The 17,922-nt window shown below is 38.2% G+C and overlaps 1 protein-coding gene across 1 annotated transcript in view; it reads left to right on the top strand.

The window, feature by feature from the left end:
• Positions 1-17,922, top strand: part of LOC308695014 (uncharacterized protein) — a gene marked incomplete at its 5' end in the record, with an annotated part of 39,502 nt that overhangs the window by 15,465 nt on the left and 6,115 nt on the right. Inside the window, one exon of the mRNA XM_081372912.1 lies at positions 4,161-6,042. Coding sequence (XP_081229038.1) covers positions 4,161-6,042 — 1,882 coding nt within the window. The remainder of the gene's footprint in view (positions 1-4,160; positions 6,043-17,922) is intronic.

Raw genomic sequence — 17,922 nt, 5'->3', positions numbered from 1 at the left:
GTCGCGCACATAACAGACGCATGATGGCTGAGCGCCAAATTTGAACGGCACCCTCTTCGTTAAAAGCTAACGTATGGAAAATTGACAATTTCATTGTGACCTATTTAGTATTTTTTGTATGAGAGCTGCTTTCTGTATTGTTAAGTTTTCACATCAATATGCTGTAAACCGATCTGTATGCATTATGTGCAATGCAATAGCCTATGTGCAATGCAATATGTGCAATGCCAGTCACAAAAGGTTACATTTTGACTGTACTCTCTGCAGATGTTCATTCACTTTTTTTGTATAAGCTGTTTTTGATTGTGGTATACAGCAAACATTTCAAGTCATAACTCTTTATTATTTAGTTTTAATAGCGGCTTTGTATGTTACTAATTATTCAGAATATACGTTAATCCACTAGCACTATATGAGAGCTGCTGGTACATAATTCTATATTTTTTAACGAAAACTGTTTGTGAATTTGCTACAGCAAAATGTTTTTTTTTTTTTTGTCTGAAGGATTATATTGGTCATTGCAAATAACAAGAGGATGTTGGTTAAAAGTCTATTATTAAGAACATGCTGAAGTTTGTATTAATTTACTACAAGTATGCTGCTAGTACAGGCACACATTTATTTTCCTGTTGGTTCTTTGCAATGTTGGGACATATGCTGGCAAATGTAACCTTACATTTGACTTGCCAAATCACTTCCATTTGTTTTATTAATAAAATTAATATAGGAAGTATTGGAAGTAAGTTTGTTACGGGTCATCATAAATACTTTTCAAAGTATTCCTTATACCTTTAAAAGTACCAAGTAGTAAAAAAATAATTTAATTTAATAATCGTTAATAATCGATAATTGTTACCCTCTGAATCGTAATCGAATCGAATCGTGAGGTGCCTAGAGATTCCCACCCCTAATTACGACCATATAACTACATTCTGCCTGATACTAGGGCTGTCACTTCGAAAATCTAATTCGAACGGGTATCAAATATCAAGCAATATATTTGAATATCTATGAAAAAAACATATCGCACTGGACTATAAGTAGCATTTATTTAGAAATTTATTTCACAAAAAAAAAAAGTTACGGACGGACGTGAGCCCTCTGAAAGCGGCACTAAAAGACTGCTTTACAACTTTCATAGAGACCTCAAACAGAAAACACAAAGCCTGTCTTTAAATTTAATTTAGTTTTTTCTTAATTGTATCTTAATTTTAATCAATGTTTCATCAACCAATTGCCTGGATTTAATAAATAAGAAGTAGTAGATAGTACATAGAAGAAATATAGTAGAAAATAGATAATCCCGACACGGAAGCGCCGGCGCGTGAACCTGGAGCTCGTCTCATAAATGAACCGAAACTCAGCGTATAAGGTACTTGCCTCACAGACCTGAGAAATGTATAGAAAGCTTGAAATGTCTACTTTTAAACAGAACAATTCAATTCAGATGGCAAACATTAAAATAAAAAAACAAATCATAGACTGTAAAAAATGCGCTACACATGGCACTTCAAAAACCAAATGGTTTATTTATAGTTTGATTACAGATATTTCACGTCATGTTCGAATGCATATTCGAATATCAAATAAAAAGTGACAGCCCTAATACACAGTTATATTTAGCCTACCGCGAGAGATATGTAGTGTTAGGCGTTAGGCTATTGCAGCTGACATGCAAGCTCTGACTTTAATTTAAATCTGTCCAACAAAATAGCCAGGCCTACCTGTATGCGAGCCAAGGAATTCTTGGGCATATAACACGGCTTTCTTCATTTCGAAGTTGTCATCAATCCACTGAGCCGTGAGGCTCAACATGCTTGTTTAGTTGAGGTCAGAACTCTAGATATCCGTTGTAAATCTGATGTCATTGACATCGCTGTCGAGTAACTTGTGGACGTGGGTGGCTACGATATCATACGATATCAAGGCAGGCAGAGCGACATCCGTAAAGTAACGACGACTTAGCTTGTCATAGCGGGGCTCGGCGACCTCAAGCACCTCGCTGAAGCCTTTGTCTTCCACTACTGAAAACGGTTGTTCATCAACAGCGATCATCTTTGTTATTGCCATGGTCAATGCCTTTTGCTTAGGGGGTGGTCCTTGTGAAACTTCTTGGCCTTTTCCAGCGCTTGTTCTATGGGGCTACCGACTGGTGCAGCTGCCGTAGCGTAATGCTGTAATGTTAGCATTAACATTATCATATCGGCCAATATCATATACAAGATGTATCGTGCACCACTAATAATTGTCATTTATCAAATATATTTAACCCCCTGGGGTCGGTGGTATTGCCGGCAATACCAGCTTGCTTTTTTTCTTATGAGTGCAAAAGAGACTCTAAATACTCTGTTGACTTTGATTTTCCATACAAGTTTCATACATCAATTGATCATGTTAAGTGTGTTTCTTTTTTGTATACTAACAATGAAACAAAGTTTTGTGCTTTTTGCTAAATAAAGAAAAATAAACATGATGCGAGTTCTGCTTTCTCTCTGTCAGTGAAGTCAATTCTTGAACGCGTCCAAAAATGAACTCAGCAAATACTCAAACAGGCATACAGACACGAAGCTTGAATTCTCTTCTTTTAAATGAAGTAATTTTAAAAAAAAATCATTGTCAAAATAAATAAAAAATATTCAGTTTACATATGTATGAAAAGAGAGAGATGTCAGTCGTTCTCATCTCAGCTCATTATGTTTTAATGTGACCCCGCCCACGGAGAGCGTGCTCTGTTCAAACGCAAATGTGAGGCGATCCATGCAAACCTGTGAACGCCCACATCAGCTGGATAACACACACCGCGAGTTCACTTTCAGACTCATGTACTTTACGACGCCGTGAGTAATAATACTATCTTGATAATAATCCTGGAAAATTTACCTCAGAAGTTCTGGAAGATTAATTTCGAGGAGCAACAGATCCGGCTGTGGAATAGGTCAGTTATATTTGCTTTGTTCTAATCGCAAGTGTCTGTACACGCAAAAAGAAATAAATATGAATCGCGTTTCTGTGTGTGAATGAATGTAGCTACTACATCTGGCACAAATACTGTTTCACTAGTTCACACTTACAAATAAGTCAGATGCGTATTTGGCGTGCTGTCCGAGGAGAGGGCTCCGGGCTCGGTATTCGGCCCGAACTCAGAGCCTTCTCTTTAAATAATTTTTATTGTGTTTTATTAGTGACACATTTGGGTAGAGAATATATTCAAAAACTTTCTGAAAATACAGTATGAGAACAATTAACTGCACAATTACAAGAAATGTTTACCTTGGATATTATACAATTTGCAAGCACAAATTTTTGAAAAAACCAACAACTGTTTTTTTTATATATATTTGTCCTTGCATTCTTGCATTCTTTCCTGTGGCTCAGTGACACACCTGAATGAATGGTTCATTATGTATGTGGGCCCCATTGTCTCCTCAGGTGTGAACCACTCTATATTCATGATGGTGTCATTGGATCATTCACGCCCACTCGCATATTGCCTTTCCAAACAAAAAGTGTCTTACAAAATTTAAATCAATGTATTGTTTTATGTGAATGATTAGGCAGGATGACTTTCACATCATTTTGAAGAAAAAAACTCTAGGCGACAAAATGCATTATTCAGAAGTCTTGTGGACACACATTTAGTATGTGTTTTGTGGCCTTATTTCAGAAACCTTTATTTTTAGTTTTTTCAATAACCATGCATGAACATTATTCTCTCAAAAATACAAACATGTACATACAAGTTGTTCACATATTATGCTAGCCCTGTTTGTGCTAAATAGAGTGTAATGATACCTTTGCCATTAATATGTTTATAAGCAATTGAAAAAAGCACAAATGTCAGGGCATGTCAAAACATCTCAAGGACCCCAAAAACACCTTAGACCCCAGAGGGTTAATAGTTTTTGCTAAAGAAACATGGGATTCGTGCCTATAATGTTTTAAAAATAACAATTGGAAGATAAATGTACCTCATTCTTGGAAAATTTCATGGATATATATTCAATTTATAAAAAGGCTTCAAATTATCATAATATTTTATAACAGTTCTGCTTTCTACTTTTACATCAGGGCTCAATTTCATGTCCTTTCACTTTATATTCCTCTCTTGTAATTATTTTGATGTACTGAAAATTTAATTATTATTTTGTCTTTCATGTCAGACCTGATGGAAGAGAACGAGGAGAGTGAAGAACAGAGTGAAGTGAAGGAGGAGAGTGAAGAACTGAGTCAAGTGAAGGAGGAGAGTGAAGAACTGAGTCAAGTGAAGGAGGAGAGAGAAGAACTGAGTGAAGTGAAGGAGGAGAGTGAAGAACTGAGTGAAGTGAAGGAGGAGAGTGAAGAACTGAGTGAAGTGAAGGAGGAGAGTGAAGAACTGAGTGAAGTGAAGGAGGAGAGTGAAGAACTGAGTCAATTGAAGGAGGAGAGAGAAGAACTGAGTGAAGAGAAGGAGGAGAGTGAAGAACTGAGAAAAGTGAAGGAGGAGAGTGAAGAACTGAGTGAAGTGAAGGAGGAACATCATGTCAAACCTGGAGAAAAACCTTTGAGTCGCTCAAAGACTAAAAAGCCATTTTTAAAGAAAAGAAGAGCCAAGAAATCTTTCACCTGCACTCAGTGTGGAAAGAGTTTCATAACCAAACAACATCTTGAGTGTCACATGAGAATTCACACTGAAGAGAAGCCGTTTAAGTGTGATCGATGTGGGAAAAGTTTCAGTCAATCTTCACACCTTAAAGAACACATGAGGATCCACACCGGAGTGAAGCCATTCCCTTGTGATCAATGTGGGAAGAGTTTCTCATGCAAACAAACTCTTGCACGTCACATGATGATTCACACCGGAGAGAAGCCATACACATGTGATCAATGCGGCAAAACATTTCTTATGGCATCACACCTGAAGACACACCTGACAGTTCATACGAAGGAGAAGCCGCATTCATGTTCTGTGTGTGGAATGAGTTTTTCACTGCTGCAAACTTTACATAGACATGAGAAAATTCACACTGGTGTGAGAGAGTACATGTGCTTTGAGTGTGAGAAGACTTTTACTACAGCGAGCAGTTTGAAAGTGCACCAGAGAATTCACACTGGAGAAAAACCTTACAAATGTTCACACTGTGACAAAAGATTCAGTCACCCATCAAATCTGAAAAGACATGAGAGGATCCACACTGGAGAAAAATCTTACAAGTGTTCACACTGTGACAAGAGATTCAGTCAGTCAGCAAATCTGAAAAGACATGAGATGATCCACAGCAGAGAGAAGCCGCACATGTGTGATCAGTGTGGAAAGAGTTTTTCTTCTAAAAGTCACCTGAAGCTACACATGAAGATCCATGCTGGGGAGAAATTGCATGTATGCCATCAATGTGGAAACAATTTCACATACAAACATACTCTTGATGTTCACATGAGAGTTCACACTGAAGAGAAGCCGTTTAAGTGTGATCAACGTGGGAAAAGTTTCAGTCAATCTTCACACCTTAAAGAACACATGAAGATCCACACCGGAGAGAAGCCATTCCCTTGTGATCAATGTGGGAAGAGTTTCAAATACAAACAAAATCTTAATGTTCACATGAGGATCCACACTGGAGAGAAGCCGTTCTCATGTGATCAGTGCGGCAAAACATTTATCTATACATCAGCCTTGAAGACACACCTGACAGTTCATACGAAGGAGAAGCCGCATTCATGTTCTGTGTGTGGAAAGAGTTTTTCACTGCTGCAAACTTTACATAGACATGAGAAAATTCATACTGGTGTGAGAGAGTACATGTGCTTTGAGTGTGAGAAGACTTTTATTTCAGCGAGCAGTTTGAAACTGCACCAGAGAATTCACACTGGAGAAAAACCTTACAAGTGTTCACACTGTGACAAGAGATTCATTCAGTCGGCAGATAAAAAAACACACGAGAGGATCCACACTGGAGAGAAGCCGCACACGTGTGATCAGTGTGGAAAGAGTTTCTCTGTTAAAAGTCACCTCAAGCTACACATGAAGACCCATGCAGTGGAGAAACCACATCATCTGAGATCACGGTAGGGGTGCACGATATTGACAAAATGTGATATTGCGATATCTATTATGAATATTGCGATATTGATATTAATTTGGATATTTTTAAACACATGTAAAGTTACAAAAGTTATGGGAAAATGCATCAAAATAGATTCATAACAAATAAAACAAGTTTTCTTACAACACAAGGTTTATTTCAACTGAAATTCACTATTCACTGTACAACATGAATAAATACATAATAACCATGTCTACAGAACAGGACATGTTTTACTGGTTGTATGTACACAAGAGTATAAAAAACTATAAATAAAGAGCAAGTCTACAGAACAGGACATGTTAGTTGATAGTTATCTGATCGTGAAAAGACCAGGTGTAAGTGCCCAACGAAACCCATTCAAGGCGGATTTGAATCCGATCACTCAAACCACTTCAGGAGGAGATCTGGAACCGCATTCCAGACCAAACTGGACAGGTGTAAATGCATCTGGTTGTTGAAACCACATATGTACATTTTACTCCTCCCAAAAATGCCAAAAAAATATATGTGTGAGAGCGTGTGATGGGCTATGTGTCATGTTATGGCCAGATATGATGATGCTACTGCAGCATGCATCACTGCAGATGAGCAGCTGAGCATCTTTTCATCGAGCCAACGTGCGAACTATCGCAAATCTATGGTGACCGGGAGGGGACATGTTCGGTTCACTTATTTTTGTCGTGGCCACAACATATAAACTCGTGGGAACGTGATATTAAGTCGTGGGAACGTCATAATATCTCGTGGGAACGTCATATTAAGTCGTGGCCACGAGATCATTTTGTTGAGGTAACGACATCATGTCGTGGCCACGCGATGCAAAATCGTGGCCTCGAGATCATATGTTGAGGGAACGATATATTTTTCTCGTGGCCACGAGATCATTTTGTTGAGGTAACGACATCATTATGTCGTGGCCACGCGTTGAGGGAGCCACAGCGGCCAATACTGTAACCGTACCATAGACTGGGCTACAGCAGAGATGGAGATGACAGAAGAAATAATATTTTACTTTAAATTAGAAATGTCATATAAAGATATAGTGCGGTCTTTGGTATTAAGACATGGGTACGTTATAAGTGAAAGACACATGAAGCGCATACTTAGACTTAGTCGCACGCATATAGGGACCGTCTCAAAATTACATGCGACATTGGCATAAACATTTCTAACTTCAACAGCATTTGAAGACAATGACTTACAGTCATGTACATTGTCTCATGTATGATGCACACCTTTTAGATTGTTAAATCATAACAATGCTAAATCATATGCAAATATTGTAGGCCTATTTCACATACTGTATGGGATCATACACAAAATATGACAATATTTAAAGCTCAATATCATTTGAAGACAATGACTTAGTCATAAAACCAACTGTATATTGTTAATATAGGTCTCATGTATGATGCACACCTTTAATATTTTTGATATTTATGACAATAAACTGCTAAATCATATGCAAATATTGTAGGCCTATTTCACATACTGTATGGGATCATACACAAAATATGAGAATATTTAAAGCTCAATATCATTTGAAGACAATGACTTAGTCATAAAACCAACTGTATATTGTTAATATGTCTCATGTATGATGCACACCTTTAATATTTTTGATATGACAGTAAACTGCTATCATATGCAAATAATGCTATGTATTTCACTACTGTGTGGGATCATATACAGAATATGACCACATTTAAAGCTCAATAGCATTTGAAGACAATGACTTAAAGTCATAAAACCAACTGTCCATTGTTCATCTAGGTGTCAGGTAGGCTATGTGGCAGTCGTGAAATAGGCCTACAATATTTGCATATATGATTTAGCAGTTTATTTTCATAAATATCAAAAATCTAAAAGGTGTGCATCATACATATGACCTGGGTGAACAGTGTACAGTTGGTTTTATGACTGTAAGTCATTGTCTTCAAATGCTATTGAAGTTAGAAATGTTTATGCCAATGTCGCATGCAATTTTGAGACGGTCCCTAAATATGCGTGCGACAAAGTCTAAGTATGCGCTTCATGTGTCTTTCACTTATAACGTACGCATGTCTTAATGCCAAAGACCGCACTATATCTTTATATGACATTCCTAATTTAAAGTAAAATGTTATTTCTTCTGTCATCTCCATCTCTGCTGTAGCCCAGTCTATGGTACGGTTACAGTATTGGCCGCTGTGGCTCCCTCAACGCGTGGCCACGACATAATGATGTCGTTACCTCAACAAAATGATCTCGTGGCCACGAGAAAAATATATCGTTCCCTCAACATATGATCTTGAGGCCACGACTTTGCATCGCGTGGCCACGACATAATGATGTCGTTACCTCAACAAAATGATCTTGTGGCCACGACTTAATATGACGTTCCCACGAGATATTATGACGTTCCCACGAGTTTATATGTTGTGGCCACGACAAAAATAAGTGAACCGAACATGTCCCCTCCCGGTCACCGTACAAATCAAAGGGAAAGTCACATACGCTTAACACACAATCATCATCATTAAAAGTAAAGAAACTAAATGATCTTACCAGGGCTGTTGCCGCTCTCTCTTATTGCGGTCTTTGATTTAGAAATTTTAGCTGATGATCAATAAAATGTAGCTCATAACTGTTGCTTTCGGTGACGTGAACTTCATTAAATCTGCATATAGTGCGGAAATTGAAGATCGGATTTATATCCATTTTGAAAAAACGCATTTATGTGGTGTAAATGAAATCGTTTTGATAAATCAGATAGCTATCCGATCTGAGAAAACTCATGAAGTGGCCTGATGTTTATACTTGTGCGCTGGTGTGTGTGTCGAGCCGGCAAGTATGTGTGTGGGGGGACTGCGTGGTAGAGCGAGGGAGAAGTGAGAGAGTGACGGCGATTAGCTTTGGAGCGAGAAGCTACTCGAAGCTACTCGAGAGTCATATTGAGAGAAACAAAGTGTCTCCCCTGTTCTTTCTGGCCACTGTAGGAAATCGGTAGCATGAAAAGTTACATTTTGTAACATTCCTCCAGGACATTTTGTTGATTGATTGATATCTATTAACTTGTTCAACCAACAGGTAAATGTCATTTGTCAGTTCAGATCAATGCAAAAAAACATAAATGCGCTCTCTGACAGTAGGTGGCACTCATTAAAAGCAGAAATAAAGAACTATACAGGGCTCTAGACTGCGAGTAAATTGTCACATTTTGCAACCTTTTTTAAGAGAGAGCTGCCATTTCTGCCGCATACGAGAAACATCACACGGCAAACGAAAGCAGAATGAAACCACACTACTCGTTTGAGCTGCGCAGCGCAAACAGTTTATCCGCTCGGAGCAATACTAGACAGCGGTTTACTCGTGGGCCGATCTCGATCACGAAACAACGTTACTACGCAACGCTAGGAGATCCATTGAGAAAGCATTTTAAAGGGATAGTTTGCCCAAAAAGGAAAATTAGCCCATGATTTACTCACCCTCATGTCATCCTAGGTGTGTATGACATTCTTCTTTCAGACGAATACAATCAGAGTTATATTAAAAATGTCCTGGCTCTTCCAAGCTTTAAAATGGCAGTCAATTGCAGTTTCGGTTTTGAAGTACATAAAAGTGCTCCATATGGCTCCGGTGGGATAATAAAGGCCTTTTGAGGAAGATGTCATATACCCATAGGATGACTTAAGTGTCGTTAATACTGCGCTGAATTCAAATGCTTTCTCACTAGATCTCGCTGCGATGTTATTAATACTGAATTAAAGGGATATTTCACCCTAAATTAAAAATTAGCCCATGATTTACTCACCCAACACAGAATTCTCTTTTATTAACCATATACTGTATATCAGATCAAACAGCACTGACTTGGAAGCCAGGAGAAACAAGTTCATGAAGTTTTAAGTAATATCGCTTTTAAGTCCAGAAATCAGCAATATTCCCTTTGGATTTAATGTAGTAATGCGAACTGTAACCATGGTATTGTGGCAGAAATATTCAAATTTTTTACATTATTCGTTTCAGGGTTCATACATCCTTTTGAGAGTAAAATTCAAGCAGTAATCAAGGACTTTCAAGTCCATCACACTTTTTTCAGCACTTAATTCAGTTTTAATGTTATTTTTAATGTGATGACCAAAACCATGATTTGTTCATGCTTCAAAGATTGTCCCAATTTGTAAAACTAAACGCTTCAAAATGTAGGAAAACTTACACTTGGCAAATTAACATACAGTACCAGTCAAAAGTTTGGAAACATTACTATTTTTAATGTTTTTGAAAGAAGTCTCTTATGCTCATCAAGCCTGCAGTTAAAAAAACAAAAACAAAACAAAAAACAGTAATATTATGAAATATTATTACAATTTAAAATAATGGTTCTCTTTTTTTAATATATTTTAAAATGTAATTTATTTTTGTGATGCAAAGCTGAATTTTCATCAGCAAGTACTCCAGTCTTTGGTGTCTTATGATCCTTCAGAAATCATTCTAATATGATGATATGATACTCAGTTATTATCAATGATGGAAACAGTTGTGCTGTTTAATATATTTTTTTGGAATACTTTTTTTCAGGATTCATTGAGTAAAACGTTAACAGCATTTATTCATAAAAACAGCATTTATTCAAAATAAAAACATTTCTAACAATATAAATCGTTACCATCACCTTTTATCAATTTAACGCATCCTTGTTGAATTAAAGTACTAATTTCTTTAAAAAAAAAGTTATTGTTCCCAAACTTTTGAACGGTAGTGTATATTGTTACAAAAGATTTCTATTCTAAATAAATACAGTTCTTTTTAACTTTTTATTCATCAAATAATCCTGAAAAAAGTATCTCAGGTTATAAAAAAAATATTAAGCAGCACAACTGTTTCCAACATTGATCATAAATCAGCATATTAGAATGATTTCTGAAGGATCATAAGACACCAAAGACTGAGAACAGTCTAGCCTGTAAGGCAGGCACTTCTAGGTTATAAAACCTTATAAATGTAGACAGCGAGGCCCAGCCTGCTGCCATACAAATATCATGGGGTGTCACCCACTTGTCCATGCCCACGACGAGGCCATGCCTCTAGTCGAGTGGGCCCTAATCCCCAAGGGACAATCCAGGCCCTTGGAGGCATAGGCTGACGTGATGGCATCCACTATCCATCTGGACAAGGTCTATTTCGAGATGGCCAGCCCTTTGACGCAGCCACTGAATGAACTTAAAAGCTGCTCTGTTTGCCTATAGGCGGCAGAGCATTGCACATAAATCCTTAAAGCCCTAACTGGGCAAAGGAGTTTAACCCCAGCCTCACTGTAGGACGCAGGGAGAGCCGAAAGGGAAATAACTTGCACTCTGAATGGAGTCGCAAGCACCTTCGGGACGTAACAATGCCTTGGTTTGAGGATAACTTTAGAGTTGTTAGGCCCAAATTATCAGGCCCAACTGAGGCTAGCGCCAGCAGAAAAGCAGTTTTGAAGAATAGGTACTTTAGTTCCATTGCATGTAATGGTTTGAATGGTTTACCTTTCATGGCCTCAAGGACCGTGGAAAGGTCCCACACTGGAACCGAGGGTGGTCGAGGAGGGTTCAGCCTCCTAGCACCCGAAACGGATTATAAGGTTGTTCTTTCCCAGTGACTGGCCGTTCGCGGGCTTCGCGAAAGCCACTATAGCCGCCACATACACTTTGAGCGTGGATGGGGTTCTACCGCGATCCAGCAGCTCCTGCAGGAAAGAAAGCACCACCGCTACCTCGCCACTTAGCGGGTTAAAGCCGTGAGCTGAACACCATTCAGCGATCACTGACCATTTGGACGCATAGAGCTGTCTAGTAGACGAAACTCTAGCCTGTGTGATCGTGTTCAGCACTCCCTCTGGGAGGTGAAATGGTGATGGTTGATCGCCCATACATGTAGGGCCCACAGCTCGGGGTACGGGTGCCAAACTGCACCCTGGGCCTGAGACAGCAGGTCCCTCCTCAGCGGAATCAGCCATGGAGCTGTGTTCCCCAGTTCCATCAACTCTGGGAACCATACTTGATTATCCCATAACTCCTGATAGCGGGGCTATCAGGAGTATCGAGCATTTGGTCTCCCTGATTCGCTTGATTACCTGTGGTAACAAGGCGACCAGGGGAAACGCATAGAGAGGGCGCTTGGGCCAGATCTGGGCCAGCGCGTCCCTTTCTTTCGAAAAGAACACTGGGCAGTGAGCGTTGGTCTGTGACGCGAACAGGTCTACCTCTGCTCTGCCGAAAATGTCCCAGATATTTTGCACCATCATAGGATGCAGAGCCCATTCTCCTGGGGAGAGCTTGGCCCTGGATAACATATCTGGGCCCACATTCAGGACGCCCGGCACATGTGCCGCTCTCAGCGAGCCCAGATGGTGCTGGGCCCATGTGAGGAGGCGTCTTGCCAATGCAAGAAGGCTCCGGGACTTGAGACCACCCTGGCGGTTTATGTACGACACCACTGAGGTGTTGTCTGTTCTGACCAGAAGGGAGAAAAAACTGGAGGACGTTTTCGACCGCTTTCATCTCTCCGCTTTTCTGCGTCTGATCACAAGCCCATGGAAGGTCTTCCTTCGTACAGGGCACCCCAACCCATGTTGGAGGCGTCTGTCGAGATGACTTTGATTTGAGAGGCGGCGCCCAAGTTCTGGTACCAGCCGGTGTTCATCCACGGTTTCAGAGCTGCAATGCATGTCTGATTTGTCGTGAGACAAAGTGAACCTGTTTTCCCACACTTTCGCTGGTACGCGCCGTCTCAGCCACAGCTGAAAGGGGCGCATGTGTAGCAGTCCCAGCCACAGCACAGTCAAGGCTGAGGCCATAAGACCCATCATCCTCTGAAACATTCTGAGGGGAAGATGCTTCCCTACGGTGAATGTCGCTGCAAAGCGCTGAATTGCCGCCGCGCGCTCTCGCATCAGGCGCGCCTTCATAGACCTGGAGTCCAAATCTATCCCCAGAAAGGATATTTCCTGACTGGGGAACTGTATGCTCTTGGTCCAGTTGACTCTGAGACCCAGCTGATCCAGATGGGCCAACAGTAAAGTCCTGCGTGACACCAATTCCTCCTTTGACTGGGCTAATATTAGCCAGTCGTCCAGATAATTCAGGACTCTCAGTGAAGCTCCTCCCACAGCAATCACATCATCATCATGGTCAGTGAAGCTCCTCCCACATTAATTCTCCAATAAATGCTGTAAATTCCCATCAGCTACAAGTGAAGACGAGCATCAGAGCATCAGGAAAGGCTGAAATCTGCAAAGACTGAGTTTATTAAAGAGGACAGTGAGAACATGAGTGATCCAGAACCCTGCAGAATGAAACACTGAAGATCCTGAAGAACAAAGAGGTTGGTGTTTATTCTTCAAGCAGTTTTAGATTTAGATTTGTTGTAATAAGAAAAATATTTACAGTTGTTGAATAATCTAGCTGTAGCAATAAATAATAAGAGACACTTTCTATGAACTGTGGAAAGACAATCCTGACAAAATGTATATTAGATAATTGTGTAGTTGATCAAACATATTTAATTGTTCTCCCCATAGAAACATGAGATTTGTGCCTATAATATTTTTTTAAATAATAATTTTAAAATCAATGTACCTCATTCATGGTAAGTTGCAGGGATGTACACTTAATAAAAATGCATCAACATGTTTAGGTTTTGCCTAATGTCCACAGTTACATCAGGGTTCACTTTTATGTCCTTCACTTTTCTCTTTTTTTTTTTTTTTTTTTTAGCTCCTGAAAATGAATCGTGTTTACCCTTATTTCAGATTTGATTAAAGAAAACGAAGAGAATGAAGTTAAGGAGAAAAATAATGTCAAAACTGGAGAAAAACCTTTGAGTTACTTTCAAACCAAACAGAAAGATTTAAGAAATCGTTCACCTGCACTCAATGTGGAAAGAACACAACCAAATGTAGTCTTGAGTGTTCACACTGGAGAGAAGCCGTTCACATGCGACCAATGCAGGAAGAGTTTCATAAAAAAAGGAAGACTTAAGGAACACAACAGAGTTCATACATGCGAGAAACCTTACAAGTGTTCACACTGTGACAAGAGATTCAATCAGTCGACATCTCTGAAAAGACATGAGAGGATCCACACTGGAGAGAAACCGCACACGTGTGATCAGTGTGGAAAGAGTTTCACAGATAAAGCATATCTTACGGATCACATGAGAGTTCACACTGGAGAGAGACCGTTCATTTGTGATCAGTGTGGAAAGAGCTTCACTAAATCAACACACCTTAAGGAACACATAAAAATCCACACCGGAGAGAAGCCCTTCACATGTGACCAATGTGGCAAAACGTTTTTGTTGAATTCAGTCCTGAAGACACACCTGAGAGTTCATACGAAGGAGAAGCCGCATTCATGTTCTGTGTGTGGAAAGAGTTTTTCATGGCTGTATAGTTTACGTGCACATCAGAAAATCCACACTGGTGTGAGAGAGTACGTGTGCTTTGAGTGTGAGAAGACTTTTACTAGAGCGGACAATTTAAAACTGCACCGGATTATTCACACTGGAGAAAAGCCGTATCACTGCACTGCATGTGGGAAGCGTTTCAATCATCCATCTTCTCTACTCAAACATACAAAACACGTTCACTGTAAGTAGATCCTCTTCAGATCCAACACTTTCAGGTTTGATACTGTGTATTCGCCAAATGTGACACAATAATGCATCAAGCAATAAAATATAATCTGGATAAATCTTTCATAACCAGCCATAACCGACATGACTAAGAAACTTTATCTTAAGTTTTCACAGTGACTAAAGTTAATATTTAAAACCAGCAGATTCAACTGTGGATTCAGATCAAAGTTCTTTCGCAAGAACAATGTCAAAAAGTTTAATCTTGTATATCATTTTGCTTCATGATATAAATTATTTTGTTGTGCGTGCTTATGAGTTTCATATATATGGTCACTTGTCTTATAATCCAAATATATCTCAGTATTGTGCTTACTCTTTCATGAAGGAAAGTAAACGCTTAAGCTGAAGAAGAGGCTGTAACACACAATTTATTTTTATTTTGTTCTTCATTTTTGTTTTTAAAATGATAATTGTTCTTCCATTTATGATTTATTTAGAAAACCCAGATGCAAAATATAATATCATACCATCATGATATTACTGTCATAATATCTGAAAACCATTAAGTATTATAATTGCTTTTTGGGTTGGCTCTTTAATTGCCTAATAAACTATACTTTCCTCCACACATGACTGAGATAGAATGAGACGGCTGTTTGTCTACATTAGTAACCCTTATTTGTGTTTGCTGTGTTGTTGTGTTTTGATGTGTTCTCGTTTAAACCTGTAAAGGCTGGATAGCTTCAGCTTATGGGGATATGATGTGTTGAACTAACAACTCAGATCTAGAGGAAACACAAATAATTAGTTCACCTCTTGAGTCTTCGGGTTTGAGTTGTTCGTTCTTTTCGTCCACTAACGTTTTGTAATGTGGTCCGTGCCAGTTTACGGACTTAAACTGTTATTTCATCCCTCATCTGACATTTCCATAACATTTCACTAAAATATAAACCCATATTGAATTTAAAAGTGGATGTGGTTGTTCCTTAAAAACATCCCTAATTAACTGTGAAAATGAATTTTATGCAGAAACCATGTTTTGTTTTGCAGATTGACATGGTTTTAATGCAAACAAAGAGTATTTGAAATAATTGTAAAATTAAACTTAAAAAAAAAAATAGTACCTTCTCTGCGTAGCCGAGGTGGGGAATTCGCCCATGGGGAATTTAAAAAACGAATTTTATTGTTACTTTATTCCCTTGAGAGTATTTTCTGTGATTAACATTAAAGTATTTCTATTGTACTTTCTGTACATGCATCTTGAGATCACCACCTCATATGTGTGACACTTTCAGAGAGTTTTTGTTGTTTTTAAAAATGTGTGATAAAAGTGATCAACAATGAACATGCAATTTTTTAGTAGTAGCCTACTAGTATTAATCAATGCTAATTTCGTTACACAGCAAAAATATGTTGGAAGATTTGTTACTATGGGTGTTAAAATTATCACTTCCCGGGTGAACATACAGGTCCATCTTTGCTAGTGTTAAAACAACACTGTCGAAAGTGTTTATTTTTCAAACACCGCATTAGTGTATAATTTTATCACTCAAGGTGTTGAGAAATTATCACTCTTAAGTGTACACATTTAACACTTTATGGTGATTAATCACAACCCCAGTGTATTTGTTTTATGTTGATTTAATGTAAATAATATAAATACTTATTTTAAAATGTTAATGCAGATGAAATTTAAAAAATAAACCTGTAGATATTTTTCAAAAAACCAAGTGACTATGACTTTAATTTTTTTTATATATTTTAATACATCAAGCATAGAATTGAATAAAACAACTCTGTTAGTCTCCAATTCAATAGCAACTTAACAATGGTATGAAAATACACATTCATTATGAGAAATATTACTTAAATATAAATCTCTACTGAGTTTCAATTAAAACAAATTCATTTTTTTTTTATAAAAATGTAGAAAATTGAGTCAGCACCATAGAACATCTGTACATGTTGATATACTTAAATACTCGGACATTTTCAATAGAAATTGACTCAAAGTTTTTTTAACAAGTAAACACACTGCAATAACATCTTTAAATTGAAAATACAACATCAATTTAACATGTCATCAATCATTTAACTCATCAATGTTAACCATGTCTGGTTTAAACATACATTCATTCTCATAAAATATACTATTCCTTTATAGGCTAAATAATCACAAATCTCTACTGAGTGTTTCAAACACGTTCATTTTTTGCAACTATGTAGAAAAATGAGTCAGCACCATAGGAAATCTGTGCATCAAACAGATTTCCTGTTTGAATTTTTCTGTGCAAGAAATATTCCTTAAGTTGTCTTTGTTCACTATCCATACATGTTGAGTTGCTTTGTCAAATAATCTGTAGGCATGGACCTGTTCAATAAACGTAGACTCAGTCTTTTAACAACAAGAAAACTTGTTCTCTGAACATTAATATATTTAGTATTTTGCTGAAAACAGGCATTTCGTCAACAATATCAGAATTTCGAGTGCATGATGATTGGCTGGATGTGCTAGGATGGATTTTGTAGACTGTTGTCTGGATAAAGGTGAACATGTTGCTGAGAGATGGGTCATATTGTGCACCAAAGACAAAATGAGTTTTAAAAAGCTCCAAGTGAAGTACTTGCTTGACAGGGTATGAGATTCTTGTCGACCACAATGTAGAACTTAAGCACATCTGCTTTGATTTGTCCAGTGGCCAGAAGATAGGGCTGTCTGTCCTCCACCTCTGATAGATGGTCCTCCAAACTTCTGCAGGACTGATTAATAACAATATAAAAATTACTTAAATGCCATAAAGTCTAGCATACATTTAAAATAAGAACATAGTATATTTAGCACAAATTTAGACTCTTGAGAGAAAATTACATCTTTGAAACAAAGAAAAACCCTACATGCTTTAGTTATAACAGTTCACTGTTCTTATGGTTTGGTTTACAGTTATGATATTTGCTATGTTTAAGAAAAAAACCAGAACATAAGCTAACCTTTTCAAATTTCAGGAGGCGACAAACAGCATCTCTCACACTGATCTTGGCTGCTCTCTTCCTTCCAGAGGGTTGGGGTGCAAGGAGGTGTAACAGCAAAAGCAGGGGTGCTATGTCACTATCCCATTCTATTATTACAGGACACAGAGAGCACATTTCGTTAGCTTTCATAAATACAAATTGTAGCATTTTCTAGAGAACCGTCAAGTACTTTTACCTTCATTACTGTTGTCTCCATTGTTTTTTTCAGATGGATTTAGAGTTTTGCCTCCTT

Source organism: Scardinius erythrophthalmus (genome assembly GCF_964197995.2).
Source record: "Scardinius erythrophthalmus genome assembly, chromosome: 1".
Lineage (NCBI taxonomy): Eukaryota > Metazoa > Chordata > Actinopteri > Cypriniformes > Leuciscidae > Scardinius > Scardinius erythrophthalmus.
Note: the sequence above shows the minus strand (reverse complement) of the source record. Positions and strands in the feature narration are given on the sequence as shown.